This window comes from Halichoeres trimaculatus, unplaced genomic scaffold (genome assembly GCF_033239565.1).
Source record: "Halichoeres trimaculatus isolate MK-OKI-2021-1 unplaced genomic scaffold, fHalTri1.1 fHalTri1_scaffold_21, whole genome shotgun sequence".
Lineage (NCBI taxonomy): Eukaryota > Metazoa > Chordata > Actinopteri > Labriformes > Labridae > Halichoeres > Halichoeres trimaculatus.
In genome coordinates, this window is record NW_027437199.1 from 24,373,520 (window position 1) to 24,399,118 (window position 25,599).

Here is a 25,599-nt window from a genome sequence, read left to right on the forward strand (position 1 = left end):
AAAACAGGGTTCAGAGGAGTCGTAACGACTAACTGATCATGCCTAAGGTTAAAGACACTTTGTTATCAGCCAAAAGTTGGGAAACTTAATTCATTCAGGATCATTTAAAGAGCCAAACAATGACCTCAGACCTGTGGAGTTCACGCTCTGCAATTGTGTTTTTGCACATCCTGGGACTTTGTTACCTAGAGGCTGAAAAAAGCTTTAACGAAGTGAACACAGCTCCTGAAGCTGCAGCTCAGCGCTCAGCAGAAAGACTGAAAGCTTTTCTGTCAGGAAGCAGATGAGACTGATGGGTTTTCTTTCAAAGGGAACTTGTAAATTGAGGTAATCGTGAAAAATGTGAGTTGTGAAATTTCACCTCAGGAAATTCTGAGATGGTGTCACTGCCTGCACAGAAAGAGTGCGCTTGATGTGTTCACAGCTGATGTGAGTCCACTTAAAGACAGCTATTAGACACACAGAGTAGTGTGTGTGTGTGTGTGGGTGTGTGTGTGTGTGTGTGTGTGTGTGTGTGTGTGTGTGTGTGTGTGTGTGTGTGTGTGTGTGTGTGTGTGTGTGTGTCAAGAATGAAGAGGGAGCAATGATTCAAATGAAGAAGGAAAGAGGATGTGCACAGTCACTGCTCTGACTTGACAAACTCCTGAGACCTTATAGGAAATGCTGCTGAAGAGGAAAATGCCCTCATGTTGTTGTCTCCTTCCCAAACACTCACCTACAAATATATTCAAAATGGCTCCGCCCCCCCACATATTTAAACCCTTTCTTTCCAGCTGCTGGTGTTTCATTTGGTGTGCTTGGCTCTGCCCCAGTACACATCACTCTGGATATCATCACATTTAGGCGACATCCATCTGTCCTCCCATCCCGGACCCCTCAGAAGACCCAGGTCTGACCCCAGCAGCAGAGGAAGAAGAGAAGAGAAATCTAAAGCAGGAGGAGAACCTGAGGACAGCAGCAGAGGAAGAGATCCAGATCTGGAGGCTGAAAATGATCCTGTTTGTGGCCCTACTGATGTCCTCCTGTTGTTTGGGTCTGAGAGAAGCTGCAGGAGTGGAGCGGATAGAGAGATGTGGCACCAAATGTTCGAAGGTAAATCCAGCAGTATGAAGAGGAGGGAGAACAGTCATTGATGTATAAATAGACTGTGAGCTGTGTCTTTTTATAAACTCTGACTGTTTCCTCCTACTGAGGCTGCCAACAGCACAACACACCCGAGCAGATCTGTTCTCGCACTAACTCTGAACCCTGTGGCTCTTTAATGGTGAAATGACTGACACTCATGTCTGTTGTAATCCCATGCTTCTACTTCTACTACTGCTACCACCTGCACAGCTGCTAATGCCTCTAATCTCACTGTAAGGTAAAAGAGCTTTTGAGGTAAACCCTGAGCCGTAGTGAGGACTTCCCAGAAGGCTGGCCAAGCATGAGTCAACAGTTTAATAAGCCGCTGTGAGGCTCCTTCCTCTTGTTCACACTTGAAACTCTCCTGAAAGCAAAGTGCATCACTTCATGCTCACATCATCACTCACTCAAACGCGAGGGAACTAACACAGCTGTGAATCCTGCTGGGTGGAGTGGGTAAGAGCTCTCCTCAAACATGTTCACTTGTCTCTAAACAGACTCTAAACAGGCTCTTCAAGACCTGGCTCTTTGGTTCATGAAGGAATATGTTAGTGTGCATTATTTAACAGTCTCCACCAACACAAACACTTCCCTCCAGGGAAGGTTTTAAACTGAAATGTGAGCTGTTTTTCAAAGTGTCATGATTCACAATGAGGTAAAATAAAGTAAAATAAAGGAAATACTTTATTTATCCCTGAGGGAAAATTCAGGAGGAGTCACAGCAGCAATCAAGAAAACAAACTTAATAAAGTGTTTAGGAAGTGCAAAAAGGTCCATAACAACATAGATGAGGCTTCGTTCTCCAGTTCAGCCAGTCTCCACCTCCACAGGGTCCAGGACTGAGCCTCCCCAGCAGTCTGTTCAGTCTCTGTCTCCTGGATCCTGTCTGCTCACAGCAGGTGAAGCTCCTCCAATGTGGCGTTCATGTCCAGTGTTAGCTTCATTAGCCATGTCTGTCAATAGCATGATGATAGTCTGCCTTCTGGTATTCCCTCTGTTGCTGGGTTAGCACAGCTAGCTCGTCCATCTTTTTGGAGATAGATCTCTCGTTCCCAATAATGATGGATGGAAGGACAGGTCCACGTAGTCAGTTCTTAGCTCACACCTGAAAACCAGCACGTCGTCTCCACCTCCTTCTCCTCCTTCTCCTCACCTTGTGGGAAGACATCTGGCCTTGCACTAGTTAGCAGTGACATGCTACAGACTGCTAACAGCTAATTTTACATGTAAACAATGCAGCCATGGTTACACGTGGGATCTCCAGACAAACACAGGAGCAAAAATAGTAAAAATATCACTGACGACAAAACCACTTTGGTGTCCACAACCAACAAATGAACCATACAAAGTAATGATCCACTCAAAATGCATAAATGGCAAAAAAGAGGCAAAAAAATTACAAGAAACAGACAAAGAAGAGAGAGCCAATGTAACAGGCAGCCGCAACCAACAGGGCAGCACTGCAGGACAGTGACTCTTCAAGACAACGAAGTGATGGAAAAAACACAAAGAACATCTGAGAATGTTGATATTTTAGAGAAACCCTGAAGCCTGCGCTGCTGACTAAACTGTTACTGATTGATGGTTTCAGGTTAGTGGTTTAATGTCTCATTTAGCCTCTGGTCCTGTGTTCACTGAACTTCATGTTACTAATGATGTTGTCTTATTGTTGATTTAGATTTTTTGAGCACAGACTTCCTGCAGCTCCTGAATAAATGCATAGAGAGAAATGAGGAGCAACAGATGGACTGGATGAGTTTATCAGGGTCTGTGCTGGACCACAGCAGACTTAGACTAACAAATGAAGAGGCTGGATTCACGTGGAGAGCAATGAGGATGTAAAAAGCTCTTCACTGTCCGGGAATTCCCTTCTTTTACCTTTGTGCAGAATGACTTGGTTAATGGTGCCTCATCAACAGGGTCACAGAGAGTAACAACCTGCTCACAGCCTTTCTCTTCCTTCTCTTTGCAGGGCCTCCGCTGCAGGACCAAGCCAGACTGTGAGTACAATAGACACACCAGGTTACCACATCTGCACTCATGCATTCAGATAGGACATAACCCTGACAATAGATCACCTAATGATCCATGTTGCTGCCAAACTGCACCAGGACCTGAAAACATCATGATAACATTATTATTACTATGTCCATGTGCATTCAGGGCAGGGCTGTGACAGTACATACAAACGCACTAAGAGCATTACACCACAGTAAATGGCTGCACTGAAATCCTTTCACTGCCCCACCTATCAGAGCAGGGAGCCTTTACGCTGAACTTCCTGATATGAGATGAAAGTAAAGCTTTGTGAGGCTAAACCGACTCAAACCACCGAGGTGCTGCTGCTGGATTGACAGGTGCCAAATTACTGGGTCTGATGAGTGAAAGTATGAGTCATGTTAATTCTCAGTTTCCAAAAGTTTCCAAGACACAACATTCCCCATGAGCCAACACCCAAACATCACTCCAGCAGCAGCGAGCTGCTTCAGGAGTCCAAACTGCTTTTAGTCTGTGTGTGGAGCAAGGTTATAATAGTTTTGGATTTGTCATTATAGTTTAGTTTTAGTTAGTTTTAGAGCATGCATTCTAGTTTTTATTTAGTTTTTTTATTTTTGCAACAAGGCTTAGTTTTAGTTTAGTTTTAGTTTTTTCATACCTTATTAACCAGGTGCAGGATTCAGAAAGGTCAGAGTAAATATTTTGTGAAAGTGTTTATTTTCAAGTCCAACATAGTGCTCACTGCTCACTTAATGCTGATACTGAACTGTTGGCTGCTGCCTTAAACACAAGAAAATAATAAAAACTTAATTTAAGAATATAAGCATAAATCATGTAAAAATAATGTTTACATAAATTACATAAAAAATCTAAACATAAATTTTATAAAATAATGTTAACATAAATTACATAAAAAATCTAAACATAAATTTAAAAAAATAATGTTAACATAAATTAAATGAAAATAATATAAACATAAATTATATAAACAGTATAGTATGAGCTTTAATAATTAGAAACTTGGACTCTGTAACAATAAAGTCAGACTCACATGAAATTAAACTACTACAGATGCTCTGATTCTTTGCTCCACTACGTTTAGTCGCAGCACAGCGCACAGCCAGTCAGTGCAGTAAACAAGCACGTCCCAGTACGTCACTGTGATGGTGCTGAACGGCAGTGACAACTGACGAAAACTGTCATAAAACTGGTTGGGAAAATATGTCAGATTAATTTAAATCCTAAAGGCTATTAATATTGCCAAAAACAATAACTAAGGACATTTTTTCTTTAATTTTAGTTGGTTTCAGTTAGTTTTGTGAACACAAGATACAGTTTTAGTTTACTTATCGTTTTTGTTTTCTTTTCTAGTTTTTATTAGTTTGAGTTCACTGCAATGTATTTTGAATTTTAGTTTTCGTTTTTAGTTTTCGTTTTAGTTAACTATTATAACCTTGGTGTGGAGGTCCTGACCCAACAGAAAGGGTCCCCACCTTAAACAGAAATGACCTGAAAACATGACCTTTGATATCAACAAAGATAAGAGAAGATAAACATTAGTGTCTCCAGCAGGAAATTTGTCATGGACACAAATGCTGTGCTGCTCACGGTCAGTACATCATTCATTCAGTCATTCAGTCATACCAATTTACCTGCCTGTTGTAAAATAAATAGCTCAATAAAAGCTGTGTTTACCTTGGCATGCCAATAACACAACACATGTCAATAAATACAAGACACACAAATGTAGTAAAATCAATGTCATGAAAATTAACGCACAAGTAAAATAGCCGTCCTGTTCGTACACAAGAGCTTTGAGTTAGGTTAGTGCAGACTGCTTGATTAGTAAAGTGATGGAAGAAGGGAGGAAGGAGAGTTTAAGTGATTACTTTTAACGCTGCTAGCTCTGAACCGTCTTCCAGAGGGCAATGATTAATTTTCTGATTAAAGAGAGTGAGAAGAGTTGTTGAAATGTTTTGTGCCCAGCTGATGATGACATTTTCAAAGATATTTTAAAGGGACCCATCACTTTCATAGGACATTTAAGCATTTTGTTGATCTTTGATTTACACTGAACAGATAAGGAGCTGAACCAGGTTTCCATCCCGTATCTGATCAGACTCCCAATGACAGCTTTACAGAAGGCCACCATGTTAACACATTAATAACCTGACACACACATCACACAGTCCTCTAACACCACCATAAAAGCATCTCTCAGGTGTGTTAAAAATAACCTGTACAGTTCTCATCAAACTATGAAATGAAGAAATTCTGATCCAACTTTTCCATCCCAACAAGTCCAACACCTGAATTTGTTCCAGACTGAGACAAGGTGGTGAAATATTTCACCTGTGTGGATGAGTTAGGAGTTCTATCTCTGCCCAGATTAGTAGACTGAATGATTTTTTATCCTCAAACCAAGGTTAGACACTAAAACAATTCATGCTAATGTTAGACACAAGTTGTCTCCATCCTCTTCTCTGTTGACTTCAGTCCACTGAAGCGTGACAAAAAACAAAGATAGGTACATAGAAACTGACCTTGCTTAGTTATATACTGTAATGTCATGTACTGCAACACAACACAACGCAACACAGCACATCAACACAACACAACACAACACAACACAACACAACACAACACAACACAACACAACACAACACAACACAACACAACACAACACAACACAACACAACACAACACAACACAACACAACACAACACAACACAACACAACACAACACAACACAACACAACACAACACAACACAACACAACACAACACAACACAACATATAGAAATGCAGTGTTACATATAAATTGTATGGCTGTATTTAGATTTTTTTCATTATATGTAGAAATGTTTCTCATATCTATATGCTGTGGTGATATGAAGATATTATAGGTCTGTGTTGTGTTCCAGTCCCCTTTTTTTCTGAAAGGTTTCTTGTCCATTAGTTGTCAGAGGTTAGAAACGGGATTTGACCTCACTTTTAATGATGTTAGCTGACGGTCTTCAGTACTTTTTTTCAGGAACAGTAAGATACATCAGGAGGAGGGAGACCCAAGAAGAGATGAGACTCTCAAAAGTAAAAAAATATATATATGATTTTGTCACCCAGCTCCACTCAGATCCTCTCACAGTTTCTACTGAGCAGACTCTGGCTGTTTATTATATCATGTTTTTAACATGTCACATTATAAATAAAGTTAAATTAAGTGATTAAACGATTAAAAGTATCATTCTATATCATCTTGTCGTATCATAACATAATGTAACTCAGTCAAGCATATCATTTTGCACTGTGTTGAATTGTATGCAAAAATACAGTACCATAGCAAGTACAATAAAAGTAGCACTATCCCAAAGAAATAAAACAAGTAAATAAATGAACATTTTCAACCAGTGAACAACGTCAATGTGCTATACATCTGTGTTGTTTGTGTTGGATGGTAGCTACAGTTTGTGGCTTCATTTGCTCCAGTTAGAGTTAAAGTAAATTCAGTCAGTCTGAACCGGCAATGATTCAGGAATGAAATCATTTTAATCTACTCTTTGCATCGTCTTCCATTCTCACCGGCACCCATCACCACAGTAGGGTGAGCGCTGGATGAATGAAGGCTGCCTCACTGATGCTGATCCTGAACAATGAGCATCAAACTGCAGAACAGAGAAAGAGCATATGAACAGAACACAGATGAGGAAGTATTTCTTCTTCCTTGTAGGCAGAAAAAAACTTTTTAGAGTCAACAAAGAGACCTCTTTCTGCAGAAATACACTGACAGTGTGCAAACATGCTCAGTATACACACAAATTATCAGAATGACAGCATGAAAAATATATTGTTTTATTATTGCGGTAATTTGAGCCCTGAGAGATACTGAGCTGTAAAATCATTTCCTCTGTTCATCTTGTTTAGATTTCTTTCATCCTCCATGTGAGAGTTCGCCTGAAGGTCTCAGCTCATCCTCCATCTTCAGAAACATCAGCCTGTCCACAGTCATGAGGTGTGAGGGGAGACAGAAGTGCTCACTGCACCTCAGAATCAAAACTGCATTACAGCTACCCAGTAAGTAACCTGATGATTTTGACTGAACAGAAGGATTCTGGGGTGACAGCAACAGGACAGGGGGTAGAGCCGGACTGAAAGACTGCAGCGAGTGGTTCCTTTCTAAATCCTCAATAAGTGACCTTCATACCTTGGTTTGTTGTGACTCAGCAAAGCTAACCTGAAATGGAAATTTTGGTCCTGCTGTCGAGTGAATTTACATTTCATGAGTCACAATGCTTATCAGAGGTGATCTATCTGTAGGAAGGGAGTGTTGAAGTTCACTTTCCAGGATCAAACTTCTGCTTTTGAGAAACAGATACGTATCACTCTAAATGCAGGAGGTGAGAAGGTAAGAGCCAGAGCAGGAAGAGATACTGTCCCCAGCAGCACATCAAAACCACCAGCAGCAATCATCACATTGAACACAGTGGATTTGTTCAGTGTCCAGACTAGAGGGGAAAATCCCTCTGATTCTGTTTGAGTAATCAGTCCACTCAGCCTGTACAAGGACATACGCACTACTTGTCCTGGATGACACTAATGCTTACACACGCTCGAATGCCTAACAAATTAACCTACTGCTTACCAGGCCCAGTTAATCTTTGATAGCTGCTGTGTGCCATGCTAATTCAAGTTAAAGTTTGTTTTCTCATTTTTTATGTTTTTTGATATGCAGAGTCTGTGGACGGTTTGTCTATCTGCACCATCACTGCAGGAATGCTGTCCAACTGCCAGATTTTAAGCTTCAAAAGAGCCTCAAAAGACCCAGAGACTGGACTGAAGGTACCACTCAGAACAGATTCAACTTAAATGCACACCTGGCCTCTCTATAACCTGTCCATAATGTCTTTATTTATTGGTGCTGCTGTGTCGGCAGCCACAAAGAGCATAATGTGAGTCAAAGACAAACTTCTCAAACAGGAAAACACTTTTTATGGTGTACTGTCATTTGATAAGATAAGATAAGACCCACTTCTAGAGGATTCTAGAGGAACTTGTGCAGACATAGTTCAAAGTGCAAAAATTAGTGCCAAGGAAAAATAAACACAGAAAAAAACTTGTTGGTAAGTAAATGACGTATGACGTGACGTGACGTGACGTGACGTGACGTGACGTGACGTGACGTGACGCGACGTGACGCGACGTGACGCGACGTGACGCGACGTGACGCGACGTGACGCGATGTGACGCGACGTGACGTGACGTGACATGACATGACATGACGTCACGAAAATAGTAGGCACTGCTAGTGTAGTAGGTCGTTTGGAAAACAGCCATACATACCCACATGCACACCCGCAGGAGAGGAGAAAACAACAGTACACCAAAACATTATACATGCGCAAATGACCGGGTCGTATAAGGCCTATATGGCATAGGAACGTGACGCATGGAATTGAGACACACAGAATCAGCATAAGAGAGCAGCACGTGTGTGGCTTTCACACTTTTTCCGTGGTGTCTGTTTCCAGACTGCAGGGGGCGGAGTCTACCACAGTACTAGAAGCAAAGAAGTTCTTTACACTGTTTACAACAGTTCACTTCCATGGTTCACACTCTGCAAAGAGTGTGACTATATGAATACTGGACATAGTCCCCCTGATGTAAGCCGTCTGTATCTGATACTAAAATTAGCGAGTTGGGCAGTAGACGTTTTTTTTAACCGTCTACTGCCCGACTCGCTAGAAGAGGGCTTGGTGTGTATGTGACTTCTGATACTTCTGGTACCAGCCTCAAGCGGTCACTCGAGAAACAGCAGATTTTAGCACTTCATCATTGTCTCTTATTGTTAGACTGGAGGTTGCCACTTGATGTGGATTCAATTACATGTCAAAAATTGTTCATCACATGGTTATCATAGTGATCACTGTGTGATCAATCATAGAATGCCAGGACTTTTGTTCTTTGGACACTATCAATCAATAAATCAATCAATCAGTCTTTATTTGTATAGCGTCAAATCATGACAAATGTTATTTCAAGACACTTTATAAAAACATTTACAGGTCTAGACCCATAAATGTTAATAAAATTGTATTAGCAGAAACCCAACATCAAGACAAGATAAGGAGTCTGATCTTATCTTAATCCACCATGAGTACAGGACTTTGCAGCATTTAGCAAGTACCCTAAGAGCTACGATTAGACTGTGTGTCTCCCCACAGTAGTTAGACATTTTCAGGGGTACCAAACGCATACATTTTCTGTTTGAAAAGGGGATGAGGCTGCTATAATGACATCATTCGTCCACACCAGGCCGCGCAGAACTTGCGGATGCATGTAGCATAAACCAAGCTTTAGTGCTGCATTGAGTCACATCAAATTTTGTCATATGCCATTTGATATCATTTTACCTAAATTATACCATATCTTTGCGTGTCTGAAAAATACAATGAGACATGAAACAAAATAATTACAGTCATAATGTACCATTCTGCATTAAAATGTGATACACCACGACACCATAAAGTACATTTGAATTTTATGAAAAAAGGCCAACATTTTCTGTGAAAATGAATGAAAATTAATTTCCTGAGGTTGGCTGACAACCTGTCCAGAGTGTACCCCGCCTAGCACACAAGACTAGAGGGATATGCTCCGGCTCCCTGTGACCCCACGCTGTAAAGATAACAACTGTTTGGTGTGTTTTGTGTCACATGACAGTTTACATTAATGACACAAGATGTGAGTTTAGTTTAAGCCTCCACTGTTAGCTAAGAGGATCGTTTATGCATGTCTTAAAGCATACTTTTCAGCAGCACGTGATCAGAAAACCATCCAGTGACAGTGTGTGACAGAACAGCATCGTTCATGATATGTTTGTAGCTCTTGATGCTGCTTCAGAGCTACAAACCTGTAATCTGGGATAGGACAGGGTTTATTTCAGGTCTCAAGGAGTCATGTGTACCTCTTGTTTGTGCCTGTTACATCCTGTTCCACAGTAGGAGCAAATTAAAGTGTGAGTGAAGTGTGACAAACGTGTGACAGCTTGTCTTTGTTGACCCTCCAGCAGGTGGAAGTTGAGAATAACTGTGTGGAAATTTCTGCGGGCCAGCATGTGAGGGTAACAATAAAAACCATGCCAAGCTACTGTGGAATTACCTGGACTGGCACCCATGCAGCTCCAGGTGAGAACAATCAGCAGGTAAAGACGTAAATAAAGGTGTGATGAGTTACAGGGTAAATATTCAGTGGATGAGGGTGTGTGAACTTTAAGCTCTTCCTGGTAGATGGAAAAGAAGAGGGTAACTGAATCTTTTAGAGGATATTATGTAACAGTAATAAAACCTTCTCACGCTGATACTATGATTCAAACTTTATGACCTTTTATTTCACAGACTGCAGCAGCAACGATTTACAAAGGAATGTCCCAGAATGCATCAGTGAGTATCAAGTTTTCCTGACCCATCAGGACAATTCATAGGCTTAATGTAAATACTACGCACATAGCTCTCAATTCTTTCTGACCTCTCACAGCACTTTTACACAGCTGGTCGACCCCTGACGAGGTAATACACTGCCTGACTAGTTAAAAAACAGACAAAATAAGACCCAAGGCGCTGTTTCCTTTTTTTTTTTTCTCTGTTTCCACCAAGTGGTCCAGTATGGATCAGCACAGTTTTGTATATGCCCCTCTTGGAAGGCAGCGTGTAAGCCAGGTACCAATAGCCGTGTCAGTTACGTAATAGCATGAGGCCAGATCAGTGTGACACACGCTAATTAATCCAACAAAGAAGAAAACGCAGTTTTGTTTGGAGATCAGTTTCAACTGTTTGGTGACGCCATTTTCCAACAAACTGGAAGTTCTCCTCAGGAAGAAACATGACAGGGCTTTGTGTTCTTCTTTCCCACTAAACATCTGGTGGACATAGCATCTGTCAGTCCAAGACCAAGGGACACTGGTTCGAGACCCAGCACGGAAAAAGAGTTTGTTTGACCGTGAAGGGGGCAGCTTTTATACAGAGGTACTGTGGACGTCATAAATGGATGTATAGCAAACTTTAGAAAAAGATGTCGTGTGGAGGAACAGTCTGCACCTTCAGGAGACCAAAACTAGATGTCCAAAAATGACTGTGAAAGGACATCCTTTGAACATGTCCATGCTCAGTGGGTTATTGCAAATACCACAGAGGAAGTGACAATTCTTTCATCTGATTAATGGACTGCAGTGTCTCTAGCTCCACCATCTGGGATCAGATCGGTATGTCTGGCACCCCAAGAGAAGGGTACCAAAAAGTGGGACAGTACGGGTCGGTAGGATTAGTCAATGGAAACACCACAAAATGTGTGCTGTACTGAAACGAACTGAACTGAACCTTTGGTGGAAACAGGACTTAAGACAGTGTTTCCCAATCCTGGTCCTGGGGACCCCTGCCCTGCATGTTTTAGATGTTACCCCACTCCAGCACACCTGATAGAAATGAATGGCTCGTTATCAGGCTCCAGCAGAGCTTGATGACGAGCTGATAACATAAAAAACATGCAGGGCAGGGGGTCCCCAGGACCAGGGTTGGGAAACACTGTCTTAAGATGTTAAAGTGATTAAGCTGAGAGGTGGAAACCCAGACTACCTATGGACCCCCTTACATAGGTAGTCATAAAGCTGTGCACAGTTTGGCAACGGATGCTGCTTCTTTGATGCAGATGGGTCATTGTTCTTTGAACTCTGAACTGTAAGCAGCTTGTTCTGAGGTCTGTTATCAGAAACATTTCTCCACCATGGACTTAAGTTCTCCTGAGTTCTGATTGTTACAGAGCAACTGGTGTTCTGGAGTAAAGAGTGACCGTGCTAACTGGAGACATTCTGTTGAAGGTGTCAGTGATTGCGGGCTGTCAGCAGTTAACAGGGTCACACTTTACACTGAAACACCAGTGATGTCTGTGGCTATTAAACAGGAATTCCTCACCCAGTCGAACTATAAATAAGTATCACTAACTGATAAAACTCTGAATCCAGTTTTTACTTTGTGGAGTTGGTTTGGAGCTGGGTTATGACCAATTAAGACACTTAGGACTCAGTGTGGAGAGTAAATAATCAGAGAAGTTCATTTCTGATCAACAGAAACATTTAATCAATCCTAACATACTAAATCATTATCATTCTGATAGAACAGGAGTCGTTTTTTGGATCCTTTTTGTGACCCAGGTCTCAGGGGGTAAGGGGAGAAACTAATCCTAACCTTGTGGTCTGTCTGTCTCAGCTGGGAGGCTGTCGTACGATGAGAACCCACAGAGAAAGGAGCTGAGAGTTAGTGTGTCAGACATGCTGGAGGATTATAACTACCACCTCCGTCTCTGCAAGAAGGACTTCTTCATCTGTGCTGGCACGGGGGCTTACGCACTAGTGAGTTCCACTCACAGCTACAAGATCCTGCACACAAAGAACTTAGAAATGATAAAAAACAAAACAAAACAGAGTTTACCCTCTCTGGATGCCTGTGTTTATATTTGAGAGGTGTGTAACAATGAAATGGAAAAAGGGGAGTGCTAGGAGGAAGCTGGTCATGTCCACACAGGAGTGGATGGATGTCATAGAGCGTGGTTTCTCTTCCAGGTAAAGAAGGAGGAGCCTGTGAAGAGTGCCACCTTCCCCTTCTCCAGACCTCTGCCCTGCCTCTGCATGGAGGTAACATTTCAGACCCTGACAGCCTCTAATGCTCTGTGTCAGCGAGTAAGCCATGAAACTCACTTCTCTGTTTGTCTCAGGGCTGGTCAGCTGTGACTGATGCTCCCAGAGTCCAGATCTGCCCTTTTAAAGACCGTGAGTCACTCTCAAAGTGATCTATGGGGTAGGGTAACTCCCAGACTGAACAGACGCTGACGTAAATATGACCTCTCCTTCCTGCAGGCGTGGAGGAGCTGTGGTTTGGCATTACCTTTGACCCACTGGAGGAGACGCTATCATGGGAGCCAGCCTGTCCGGTCTCTGCTGTGGTTGGGTTGTGCCAGGAGAGAGAGGATGGCGTGTGTGTTGATCTGCCTCACGCCTCCCAGAACGTGAGCAGAGCAAAGGTACACCCTGCATGTCATGACTAAAGGTCTGTCTGTAAACCCAACACATCCAAGGTGACACTCACTCCTCTGTTGGCATGACCACAAATGGGCCACACAGGCTCAGATCAGATGGGACAATCTAACCTCCTTATGTTTGTCATGTTAATGGGTTCCTGTGCCTGTGTTTGGAGCATGTGGGGTCATTAAAATAGATAGAATGCTGCTGGATTTAACCTGCTGTCACGTCTCTACAAAAGCCAATCATACAAAAAACCTGATCAATTCCTTATTGAACAAGTCAATATGACTGTGATCTAAGTATGAGCACACTCCTCTGTGTATAAAAATGATTTCCTCTTTTAAACTTTGTGTTTCAGATTTCTTTCACCAAAGTGGATCCTCATCCTCGGCTCTGCATGAAGGTAACAGTTCCTTTCACTCTGTGGCTTCTTGAGAAAAACCGACAACTGGTATTCTACATCCTCTGTTATTAAACAGTCTACTGAGGGGTTGCAATATTGAATAGGACCCAAAATCAGACGGAAGCAGGGAAGCAGTTGAGAGGTAGTTTTATTGAATGAGAAAAGGTGAGTCCAGGAGCAGGGGGCGGTGGTGAAGGGAGGTTTGGGCTGCTGGCAGGAGGATTGAGGAGGCACTGGAATAAGAGAAACAAAAGACAGGGGGTAAGTCCACAGTTAATCTAACACCACAAAAAATTAAAAAAGATGCTCAAAGCTTGCTCGGTGAGGCCAAAATACCACATGGAGAGCAGGAATCAACTGGCGCCTGTCTCAGGCCCCGTTTACACGGAGACTCCCGCAACGATTCTTCCTTTGCGTTTTCAAAAGCCACCTGCGTTTACATGAGGACGGCGTGAAAACTATCTGCGTTCATACGGTTCCAGGAGGACAAGTCACTTCTTCTGTTCTTTCTTTTTCTGCCGTTTTGTTTTGTGAGACGGTCGGCAATCCAACCATAACGCGCATTACCGCCACCTACTGAACCGGAATGGCTCAACTGGAAATGTGGCTGAGCGCGCAGCCTTCACCGGAAACTGCGAGTGCGCATGCGGTGATGTCAGTGTTTCACCCTGAGACGCTCCGCTCTGTGTTTACACGAAGCTGGATGGACGAGCGGATTCAGATCTTCCCACTCTGGGGAGCGTTTTCAAAAGTTTGCGTTTTCACTGAAAACGCAACGTGGTCTCATCTAAATGGAAGGCCAAAACGCAACAAAATGTTTGCGGAATCGACCGTTTTCGGCGTCATGTAAACGGGGCCTCAGTCAGAGCCGACCTAAAGAGCAGGAGCTGATTGCACTCATGAGGCACAGGTGTGAAGGGAGAGCCGCTGCAGGAGCAGGGAGAGGGAGAGTTGCCCAAACACAGAGGGAGGGGGAGGGGGAAACAAAGAACTCCAGAGACCAATGAAACCAGGGATCACCACATCTACTTTCCCATTTCTTAAACATGGGTATAAAGTACCAGTGCTGATGTTCAGATTGAGCGTGTGCAGATAGAAATCCATTTGGAAACTGACACTCTCTCACAGGACTTGCTGAAATGATGTCATGACACAAATCTCTCACTGGTTTATGACATGTTGGAGGAGCAACGGGCCTCAAGTACCAAATTCAAAATCAAAGCTTTGTTGGCATGAAGTTGAAATGAAACACCTTATAAATTGTCTTTGACAGAAGCCTGTCTGACTCTGTGACAAGCTGTCACATATTGGGCTGACAGATGAACAAAAGTACCAGCAATAATACCAGGGTCTGCCCATAGCCCCACCCACAACAGGCCTTGAGAGAGCTGTCCAATCAGAGTCAAGGGGGGTTTGAGGAGTAGGGAGCCTTAAAGAGACAGTTACCAAAATAGAATAGAATAGAATAGAATAGAATAGAATAGAATAGAATAGAATAGAATAGAACTTTATTTCTAATTGCAACAAGTGCAATGAAATTGCAAATTAAAAAGATGTCTTTCAGATAGAGGCTGAATTAGGGTTCTCTAGAGAAACAGAAATGTATTTAATGTGTAAATAATTTAAAATGTTCTTTTTTGATGTGTTTAGAAATGTTCCTCATTTTTAAAAAAAGAAGCTAAAAAAATAAAAATTTCTTTCTTCATTTGCCAGTTTTTTTTTTTACACTGTACAATCAATTCAGGTGCCATTTTGTGATTTTTATCTTCAAAAAAGACGTTTTTCTGGTCTTATCAGGTAGATGTGGCTCATATTTAGTCTACTAAGACTTTTTTACTAGTTGTTTTTATTAGTTGTTTAGAGTGTAGATGCTGTTAGATTTTTGTTGGGCTTCAAAACAGCCTCTAGAGTTTAAGTTTAGGGCTTAAAGCTGTTTTCATTTGCTTCACAGAAATAAGTAACAAACAAATGTTCAAGAAAATGTCATTATACCAATGATTATGAGATAAAACTGAACTGAGTCTAGTTAGGAAACCCCACAGTTCATCAGTTTGCTCTGAGTGTGAGCTCAGTCAGAAAGAGGAAGGTGTGTTAATGATGTCATCCGTTCCCCATCGTGTCATATCCAAGAATTTCCTGGAACTTAGCAGAACCATTAAAGAGCCAGTCATCTCTTCTAAGCTCCTAAAGGGACTGGGTTAAAGAGAAAATAAAACGTGTTTTTCCTCTTCAGTTCACTGCAGGCGCTCAGTCCTGGACCAGATGCCCTTTTGCTGATGCAGGGTTTGAAGGTAAAATTGAAACCAGGTGTTATCTGTACTGCTCTGCTCCCTGACAAACATGGAAGTGTGGTTATGTAATGTGGTGCATGAGTAATGATGGTCTGATAATCTACAGCGTGGGAGCTGAGGAGAGGTGATGGTCATCAGGGCGTGGAGATATGGTCACGAGTCACTGCAGACTTCTCTGTGGGAGTGTGTGTGAACCCTGCAGAGACTGATGAGTGCAAAGTCACAGAAACACACACCGTACATGTGGTGAGTATCACACACACTGAGCGGGAGGGAGAGGCCGTGCAGATTCCAAACACATTAGCTTATTTATTGTTTCATGATAGTTGGCTTAGTTACAGCGTTCCAAAATACACCATGAACCACTTTAAAGTGTTGAGCAGGAAAAGAAACTAGGTGCTGCAGCCTCAAAGCCTTTGTGTTATCACTAACTTCCTCAGGTTATTATACCTTCTAGCCAATGCAGTGTGTACCTGTGGTTCCATCCGTCAGAGGAGATGTGCTACAACATGTTTCTGCTTTAGTTAAAGGAGCCACTCGGTTATTTGCATGTTCCTGCTTGGACCCTGAGCTTTTATCTGGCATCCAGAAATCTTCCATCCCCTGAGTTACTGAGGAACAGTGGCATAGCAGACATAGAAGAGACAGTTAAACATGAACACAGCGCTGTGGTGACGCCTTGCTGGGCTTTTGTTTCCTTTGTGTTTTTCTCAGGAGAAGCAGGAAGCTGTTGGCCTCAGCCTGGATTGGAAGTTTTGCAGCACTTGTCTCCAGGTATGTTAGTAACTCTTTGAGATCTGCTCCAGCTGCCATCAGATTAAAGCTGCTTTGAGTTCATGCTCTGTATTTTGACAGGCGAAAAGGCTGGACGTGGAGTTTGCTGCCACAGTCCTCCTCTGTCTGGATGATTTCAGTGAGTATGAGCGACTTCTCCCTCTCTCTCTCTGAACCTCCTGTGTGGTCTAATCCAGGCATGTCCAGGTTTGTTCTCCTGTGTTTCACAACCTGAGGCGACACCCCATTTACCAGGGATATGGTTTCTTCCTCTTGTTTTCAACAAGCCCTAAAAAGCCATGTTTACTTTCACCAGGCTCTCAGAGCTGTTACATGCTTTTGTGGCATCATTTTTAAAAACCAAAGGATGTTTTAACGGCAGCGTTATTAACGCATTGTTGAGTGATGATAAAGTCTTTCTGCTCCCAGGAGGGATGGTGTCCTCAATGCACTGCTCTGAAAACTTCTAACTTTGTACCTGAGCCCACAAAAAAGGTATAACTCTTGAACAATTGTCTGTTAGAGGTGAAGCTAGACTGTATGAGGATCTGACCTAAAAGCCAATCCAGACTGTTGGCTGTGTACAAGAGCAAAAACATCAACCACTGGTGGGCATGTGTTTAGTGGTTAAAAGTCTCACCATTTGAGTCAGAATGCTCCAAAACAAAGACAGGTAGGAGCAGGTTGGAGCAGTGTGGAGCAGCTTGGAGCAGTGTGGAGCATCTTAGAGCAGTGTTGAGCAGCTTGGAGCAGTGTAGAGCAGTGTGGAGCAGCTTGGAGCAGCTTGAAGCAGTATGGAGCAGCTTGGAGCAGTGAAGAGCAGTGTGGAGCAGCTTGGAGCAGTGTAGAGCAGTGTAGAGCAGCTTGGAGCAGTGTGGAGCAGCTTGGAGCAGTGTGGAGCAGTGTAGAGCAGCTTGGAGCAGTGTAGAGCAGTGTGGAGCAGCTTAGAGCAGCTTGGAGCAGTGTGGAGCAGTGTAGAGCAGCTTGGAGCAGTGTAGAGCAGTGCTGAGCAGCTTGGAGCAGCTTGGAGCAGTGTGGAGCAGCTTGGAGCAGTGTGGAGCAGCTTGGAGCAGTGTGGAGCAGCTTGGAGCAGCTTAGAGCAGTGTGGAGCAGCTTGGAGCAGCTTAGAGCAGTGTGGAGCAGCTTGGAGCAGTGTGGAGCAGCTTGGAGCAGTGTGGAACAGCTTGGAGCAGCTAAGAGTAGTGTGGAGCAGCTTAGAGCAGCTTAGAGCAGCTTAGAGCAGTGTGGAGCAGCTTGGAGCTGTGTGGAGCAGCTTATAGCAGTGTTGAGCAGCTTGATGTAGTGTGGAGCAGCTTGGAGCAGTGTAGAGCAGCTTAGAGATGTGTAGAGCAGCTTGGAGCAGTGTGGAGCAGCTTGGAGCAGTGTGGAGCAGCTTGGAGCAGTGTGGAGCAGCTTATAGATGTGTGGAGCAGCTTAGAGCTGTGTGGAGCAGCTCCACACTGCTCCAAGCTGCTCCATGCTGCTCCAATCTTCTCCACATGACTTCACACAGCTTCACACTGCTCCACACTGCTCAACACTGCTCCACACAGCTCCACACAGCTCTACACTGCCCCAGGCAGCTCCACACAGCTCCGAACAGCTCCACACAGCTCAGCACAGCTCCAAGCTGCTCCACGCGTCCCCATGACCTCATGCAGCTCGATTCAGTTCCACCCAGCTCCACGCAGCTCTGTACAGTTCCATCCGGCTTCATGCAGCTCTATACAGTTCCAACCAGTCCACACAGCTCCACACAGCTCCACACAGGTCCACGAGGCTCAATGCAGCTCCACAGAGCTTCAAAGAGTTTCAAGCCGCTCCATACTGCTCCAAGCTGCATGAATTTGTGGGTATCTGTGTGGAGCTGCTGGACTTGCATGGAGCTGTATGGAGCATGCATGGAGCTCTGTGGAGCTGCATGGACCAGATGAAACTGTGTAGAGCTTTTTTAAACCGGGTGGAACTGTTTGGAGCTGTGTGGAGCTTTGTGGAGCTGGATGGAGCTGTGTTGAGCTGCATGAATTTGTGGGTATCTGTGTGGAGCTGCTGGACTTGCATGGAGCTGTATGGAGCATGCATGGAGCTCTGTGGAGCATGCATGGACCAGATGAAACTGTGTAGAGCTTTTTTAAACCGGGTGGAACTGTTTGGAGCTGTGTGGAGCTTTGTGGAGCTGTGTGGAGCTGCATGAATTTGTATGAAGCTGTGTGTCGCTGCGTCAAGCTGCATGAATTTGGAATTTGTGTGGAGCACTGTGGAGCTGCTGGACTTGCATGGAGCTGTGTGGTGCTCCATTGGCCTCTGTGGAGCTGCATAGAGCTGCATGGAGTTGTATGGAGCTGAAGGCTCTGCTTCTTTCTAAATCATTCAGATGTCAGGTCAGCTGTTTCAGTGTGAGGACAGTGGGACTCATGGCCTTTGTTTGTCCAGATCATGAACTGAATCTTTGTCTGTTTGACTTTACCTTTAGATTAATGGACAGAGAAGCTCCATCAGATCATTTAAAGTACCTTTTAATCGTCCCTCTAAGTTAAATCAAACCCTTCTCCTCTTTCCACAGATGAAAGCTGGCGCCTCAGCACAGTCATTTCCAGGCGAGGCTCTGAGGACCTGACCTGGGCTGTCCTGACTGTGGGTGTTTGTCTTTCTGGCATCATAATGGTCACTCTGGTGCTCCACATTCTGCTGACAGGTCAGTGAAATCACACTTTGGGACGTGCAGCAGCGTTCTTTGTGTCAGCACTTGTACTATTTATTGATACAGCTCCAGTTTCCGTTGTTGTGACAAACAGACAGAGGTGGGGCTTTCTGAGTCAGGTCTGTTGGAGCTTTAATGCTGCAGACTTTACCTGAGGGACAAATGATTAATGACATCCACCAATTCAAACTGCTATCAGATACCATTTAACCCCCATCCACATGGATATTTAGAGATCAACTTTTCCTCTTATCAGGGATAACTCTATCAAAGCCCCCCCCTCTCCTTTCAGTGCATCTGAAGATGAAACAGAGAAGAAATGAAGGCTGCAGCTCCAAAAAGCAAAGCGGTAAGATCACGTCAGTCTTTTAGAATCCACATACCTGACCCACGTTCCTGAAACCTGAACCTAATCCTTTGTTTTCAGCAGATTCTGCTGCCATCAGGTGTGTGGTCCCTGCTTTCCAGACTCCAGTCCTTTCACCTGACTCACCTGACCCACCTTCACGAAACACTGAGAAAGCCATCTTGATCTCTGACTGACCACAGCCCACCCCCCTCCAACAGCATTACGTCCAGTTTCCAGTGAAGAGCTTCAAAGATGTAACAGCCCATAGTTCTCTGTCAGACGAGGTGTTTTATATTGACTTTTTACGTTTGTGCCTGTGTGAATGTGTGGCTATGAAGTTGGTGGCTGTTGCTGATATGTTTGATGCAGCTCTGTCCATCCAGGGGAAACTTTACCTTTCTTTTTTAAGTTACTGTTTCTAAGCATCCTGCAGCTAAACTGTCAGTTCGGCAGAAAGGAGGAAAACTGCTTTGTGGGTAATCTGATCTTGAATGTAGCACAGTGTTCATGGACCCAGTTTTGTTTGATGCAATAAAACCAGACCTCTTTTTTAAAAACTTTTCTGTGACCTTGGATTATTCATGATTAAATGAAAAATCGGTACAAGTGAAAAAAAAAAATCATCCTTTAACAGCATCCAACACACACAGCCCCACCAACCTCACTCAGGATCAAAGGGTGTGTGTGTGTGTGTGTGTGTGTGTGTGTGTGTGTGTGTGTGTGTGTGTGTGTGTGTGTGTCCTTCTGTATGTCAACAGTTTCTAAGAAGTAACCAGGGCCCTGTTCTACGAAGCAAGTTCAGTCTAGCGAGATAGCCTTGGAGCTACATCGCTGAACTGAGCGCGGTAGCCGGCGGTCTCGCTACACGGTTTTACGACGCTGGTTATCAACCTCATAAGTGGATCCAGCTAGGCAATGAGCGCGTGCACAGATATAAGGCGGAGCCCGCTGTATCTGACCAATCGCGAACATGGAGCAGTCTGGAGCCTCAGAGCAGACCGGAGAGAGAAGGACCACATACTTCACACAGGAGGAGCAGGAGGTGATCATGAGGAAGTATGACGAGGTGAAACATGTAATTAACGTTAAAAGCAACACCGTCGCCACTGCTAAAGCACGGAAGGAGTGCTGGCAGAAAATTGCTGACAGTCTAAATGCGTAAGTGTAGTGGTGTAGTGCAAATAAAATCTTTTGTGCCATTATCATCCTGAAATAGCACTGTTCACCATGCACTTTTACTGTAACATGCAACATATCTGATTTAGTTCTTACGTGAATTTATTTATTTATTTATTCCTATCGTGTTTACATTTTTTGTGTGATACGTAGCCCACATGAGCCCTACATGAATTCCTGTCACAATTTTAATATGGGCAATAAAATATTGTCATGGAACAGAAGTGTTGGCATTGAAGATCTTATTACGGCAATGACAGTTCTTCCTTCCCTTTAACTACCTGTAGAAAGTGTCATGTACTACCAACCCCTCCCTGGAAAACTGGTAACTTTCATAGAGGTGGTCATCAGAAAAAGAGAGTTGGTTGGGCTCCGATGTCCACGGGATCCTTTAAGAACGGACAAGCCATTTTTTCGTGAGGGCTCATTGGTCAGTGGGCGGGGTTTTAATAGTCCGCGAGTTCAATCTGGAACCTAACCTGCCCCAGAGCAGGTTAGCCGTTCAGCGTACGTTGCCATGGAGACTCGCCTCGCTGAGGAGTGATCCCGTGTCGTAGAACAGGGAATCCGAAACCTATCCTCAAAGCTACCTCGCTAGGCAGTAATCCTGCTTCGTAGAACAGGGCCCTGGGGCCTGATGCATGAAAGAGGGATTCAGACATCCGGGCTTAATGATTGAGCCTGGCTCATCAAATCCAAAACAAGGGGGTTCAGGCTTATTTGGTTGCACAAAAGACCAAGCTAGGATGAGAGCACATGGATTACTCAAGCCAGGTGAAACCAATCCTGGATCAGTGCACGCACATGACTCTTTAAATAGACCCTGCAATCGATCACAGAATCACTGATTCACTGATTCACCATGACAACGAGAGCGGCTTTTTTCTCCCCATCCGAGCAGGAAATCCTCATGGAGGTGTACGAGGAGGTAAAACATCTAATTAAAAAAAGAGGAAACACCGCCACGGTTAATCAACTAAGACAAATAGCATGGCAAAGCATTACTGACCGCCTGAATGCGTAAGTAATAGCCTACACACTCTATACTCCGCTCCCGAGCATTTATTACTTGAGTTGCATGTGAAATTGCCTCAGGCTCTTTATGCCCCGTGCTCATATGCTGTTTGATTAGGCTTTATGTTGGCTGTGCAAGTGTGCTGTATGCTGATAGATTACAAAACAACCACTTCCCAGAATAACATTATATATATATATAAATATATATATATATATATATATATATATATATATATATATATATATATATATATATATATATATATATATAAAATAGTCATTGGGCTTTTGTGCCTTAAATGACAGAGAGATGAAAGCAGTGGAACGATTTCTGAGATTTCTACTTTGCAGGTAGGCTGGTTTTGAACTAGCAGCGATGGAATACAGATGTATAATGTACCTGCTCATTAACCACTCCACTGAAGCAGCAGACAAATTGTGAAGATTTCACCATTTAAACCTTGCTCTAATATAGTGCAGGAAATACATTTGAGATTTTCATCTTTGTCCCATTTTAGTATCTACTTTGTCTTAAATGTTTCTCCTACAATAGAAATGGAAAATAAAAAAATACTTTATTTATCCCCGAGGGGAAATTCAGGAGTCACAGCAGCATTTAAGAAAACAAAAGTAAGAAAGTGTATAGAAAGTGCAAAAAGGTCCATAAGAAATTAGATGATGACATCCCGTCCACCACTCTCCAGCCCAGCCAGTCTCCACCTCCACAGGGTCCAGGACTGAGCCTCCCCAGCAGTCTGTTCAGCCTCTGTCTCCTGGATCCTGTCTGCTCACAGCAGGCGAAGCTACTCCAATGTGGGGCCGGCGTCTGATGTCAGCTCCGTCAGCCACGTCCATGAACAGCACGACGCCACTCTGCCCTCTGGCAGCCCCTCTGCTGCTGGGTTAGCACGACTAGCTCGTCCGTCCCACCGGAGATAGATCCCACGTTCCCAACAACGATGGATGGAAGGACAGGTCCACGTCGTCACCTCCCAGCTCACACCCGAGAACCAGCACGTCATCCTCACCTCCTCCTCCTCCTCACCTTATCGTTACTTAGAAAAAATTACATCCATCTGATCCCTCCTTAAACTATTACCAGGATACAGACTAAACATCATGAGGAATTTCAAATAATCTAAGTCTACAATCATGTGACCCTCTTTGTGTTACTTAGGCAAATCTATTGTCACACCAAAAGGGTCACTTGGTCATGAGAAGATACAGATGAATGAATTACACAGAATTTCATGCAATAGAATACTTTAAAGTATAAAGACATATATAAATATAAAGGCAGAGGGCTTTTGTCGCCTACAATTATATATTTTTCATCAATTTAAAAAAATAAATAAATATGTAGATTACTGTAACGTCAGTCTGAGAACTAAAAGAGAGCTTGTGGAGAGCTCTTCCTTTGCTCTATCGAGGACAAAAACAGACATACTAGTTGAGAAACTGTGAGAAATATATAAGAGCTTGTTGAGATCTTTTCTATAGCCCAGAAAAAAGACTACATTGTGATTCAGTGCATCTTACTGCTCAGGAGAAAAAAACGAGACAGAAGCAATAAACTTTATTTTTAGTTTTGTGTCACACAGATCACAAAGTATAAAACAAATACACAAATAAATGATCACAAATGGTTAAATAATAACAATGGGTTTTCTTGACTGTGATAACAATGTGTGGTGGGCAGTGGAATTAATATAAGTTTCTGTCTGTGGGGACTGCTGGCTGAGAAAAGGGATGAGATTAAATAAATCCTGGAACTTAACCTGGTCAGGAGCAGGCTAGAGCTAAAGAATAAATCTCCATGGTAACACATATCAAAACATATCCCACTTCTCCCAACTTTTGTGCAACCAGATCATGGATTTATTGATCCAGGAAAACCAAGGAATCCCGGCTCAATCCCTTATTCTACTTTCGCGCAGCAGGCCCCTGAAGTTCTCTCCATGCTTTGTTTACGCACCTGTTCAGACTTGTCAGAGCTGCTGTTTACACTGAGTTAGCCACGCTGCAGATTTAAGATGTTAAACCAGTAATCAACTCACCATCTCTGAGTGAAATAAACACTTTCACTCTCACTCATTACTCTAAATACCATTGGCCTCCATCCGTGGTTTCACAGACCTCAAACTTAGTGCATCAGTTTCATTTTTTTTCAGGAACTTCATCAGCAACAGGATTTCAGAGAGCAAGGAGGGAACTGGCTGGGTGACATTCAAAGCTGTTGTGCAATCAATTTCTAAAGCACAGTTTAAATCTGTTAGTGGATGGAAGAGGAAATAAAGAGTTAGTTTCCTGAAAAGATTGAGGTCCTTTTAAAAGCATCTGTGGTACGTATGGTGGATTATAAAAAATGATCCTTCAAAATTGAAGTCAGCTCAACATATAAAAAACAAAAGAACTCATCATTGATTTTGCCTGTTCACCCAGGTCAAGACACCCATTTCATCAACAATGAAGACATCTCCAATACAGAATCCTTTGAATTCCATGGGACACACAAAAATAATACACTTAAATGGTAACAACACGCAAATGAAACGTACTAAAAAGCCAACAAAAGACCGTTTTTCCTCAGACAGCTCAAAAAGTTTCGAGTCAGACACAACATTCTTCTCCAATTCTACACTACCAAAATTGAAAGTATTCTGATCTCAGAAATAATTGTCTGGTATGGAAACTTGGACAGTCACCCATAGACACACTGGGCTCTAATTTCATGGTGCAGCGCAGGGGGCGCAAGCCTGGCGCAGCCCACGCAGTGTTAATTTAGTGCGGTGCACCGCCGTGCGCTGCCAATTTGACAATTTGGTAGACCGTCTGCGCAGAGATGGCAATTTCGTGCCAAAAATAGTGCAGAAAGTGCGCTGAAAGCTCGCCAGCTCCAACCTGGTCTATTCTCGGCGCAAAGCGGAGCGCACCCTCTACAGCTGTAATTTGATGACAGGCACAGATGTGCGCTAATGTCAACAAAGCCTCAGAGGCAGGTTTCCAGAGTGTCAGGCACATTTTGATGCAATAAACAATCACAGTAATCACTATTTAATGTAACCATCTGAACCAGAATATACATTTGTATCTATATTAACTGTCCCGTCACATCTGATCTCATCTTAACCCACCATGAGTACAGGATTTTGCAGCATTTAGAAAGTTACAATGGAGGGGAACAACTTGCCTTTGACAGGCAGAAACCTTGGACACAGAGGTGTGTGTGTGTGTGTGTGTGTGTGTGTGTGTGTGTGTGTGTGTGTGTGTGTGTGTGTGTGTGTGTGTGTGTGTGTGTGTGTGTGCAGGCTGTCACACATAAGGAACTTGTTCCTGTAAAGCTCTGAATGGTTCCATGAAAGGCTCTGTCTCTCAGCCCAGGTGACTGGAACTAATTTCCTTGTCAGATTAGTTGTGAATGCACAGTATGCAGACTCATCTCTCTCTGTCTGTGATGGTCAAAGTGCTGATATGACCCAAACAGCAAAGCTTCTGTATGTTCCTCATCAGTGCCAGCAAGTGCATAGAAACACTGGATCAAAGAAATATCACCTCTCTAAAGTGACAGAACTAATGCTTACTGGAAGCAGGAAACAGAGCAGCAGAATCTATTTTTATCTACAATAAATGGACTGTAAGGCATGTTCACTCCTCTTTTTCCCCACAGCCTTTATACACAGGTTGTCTCCTCCCTCACAG

General features: G+C 43.3%; 1 protein-coding gene across 1 annotated transcript; it reads left to right on the forward strand.

Annotated features, from left to right (window-relative positions):
- The first annotated feature begins 818 nt into the window (after positions 1–818).
- On the forward strand, positions 819–20,242 carry il17rel (interleukin 17 receptor E-like). Its single transcript, XM_074698560.1, has 18 exons — positions 819–1,092; positions 3,098–3,125; positions 7,045–7,194; positions 7,853–7,959; positions 10,187–10,304; positions 10,515–10,559; positions 12,378–12,520; positions 12,731–12,802; positions 12,883–12,937; positions 13,025–13,188; positions 13,548–13,592; positions 15,826–15,883; positions 15,990–16,129; positions 16,598–16,657; positions 16,739–16,796; positions 19,221–19,352; positions 19,651–19,707; positions 19,786–20,242. Exons 1-18 carry the CDS (start codon positions 991–993, stop codon positions 19,899–19,901), a joined length of 1,650 nt encoding a protein of 549 aa, XP_074554661.1. The 5' UTR covers positions 819–990; the 3' UTR covers positions 19,902–20,242.
- The last annotated feature ends 5,357 nt before the right edge of the window (positions 20,243–25,599 follow it).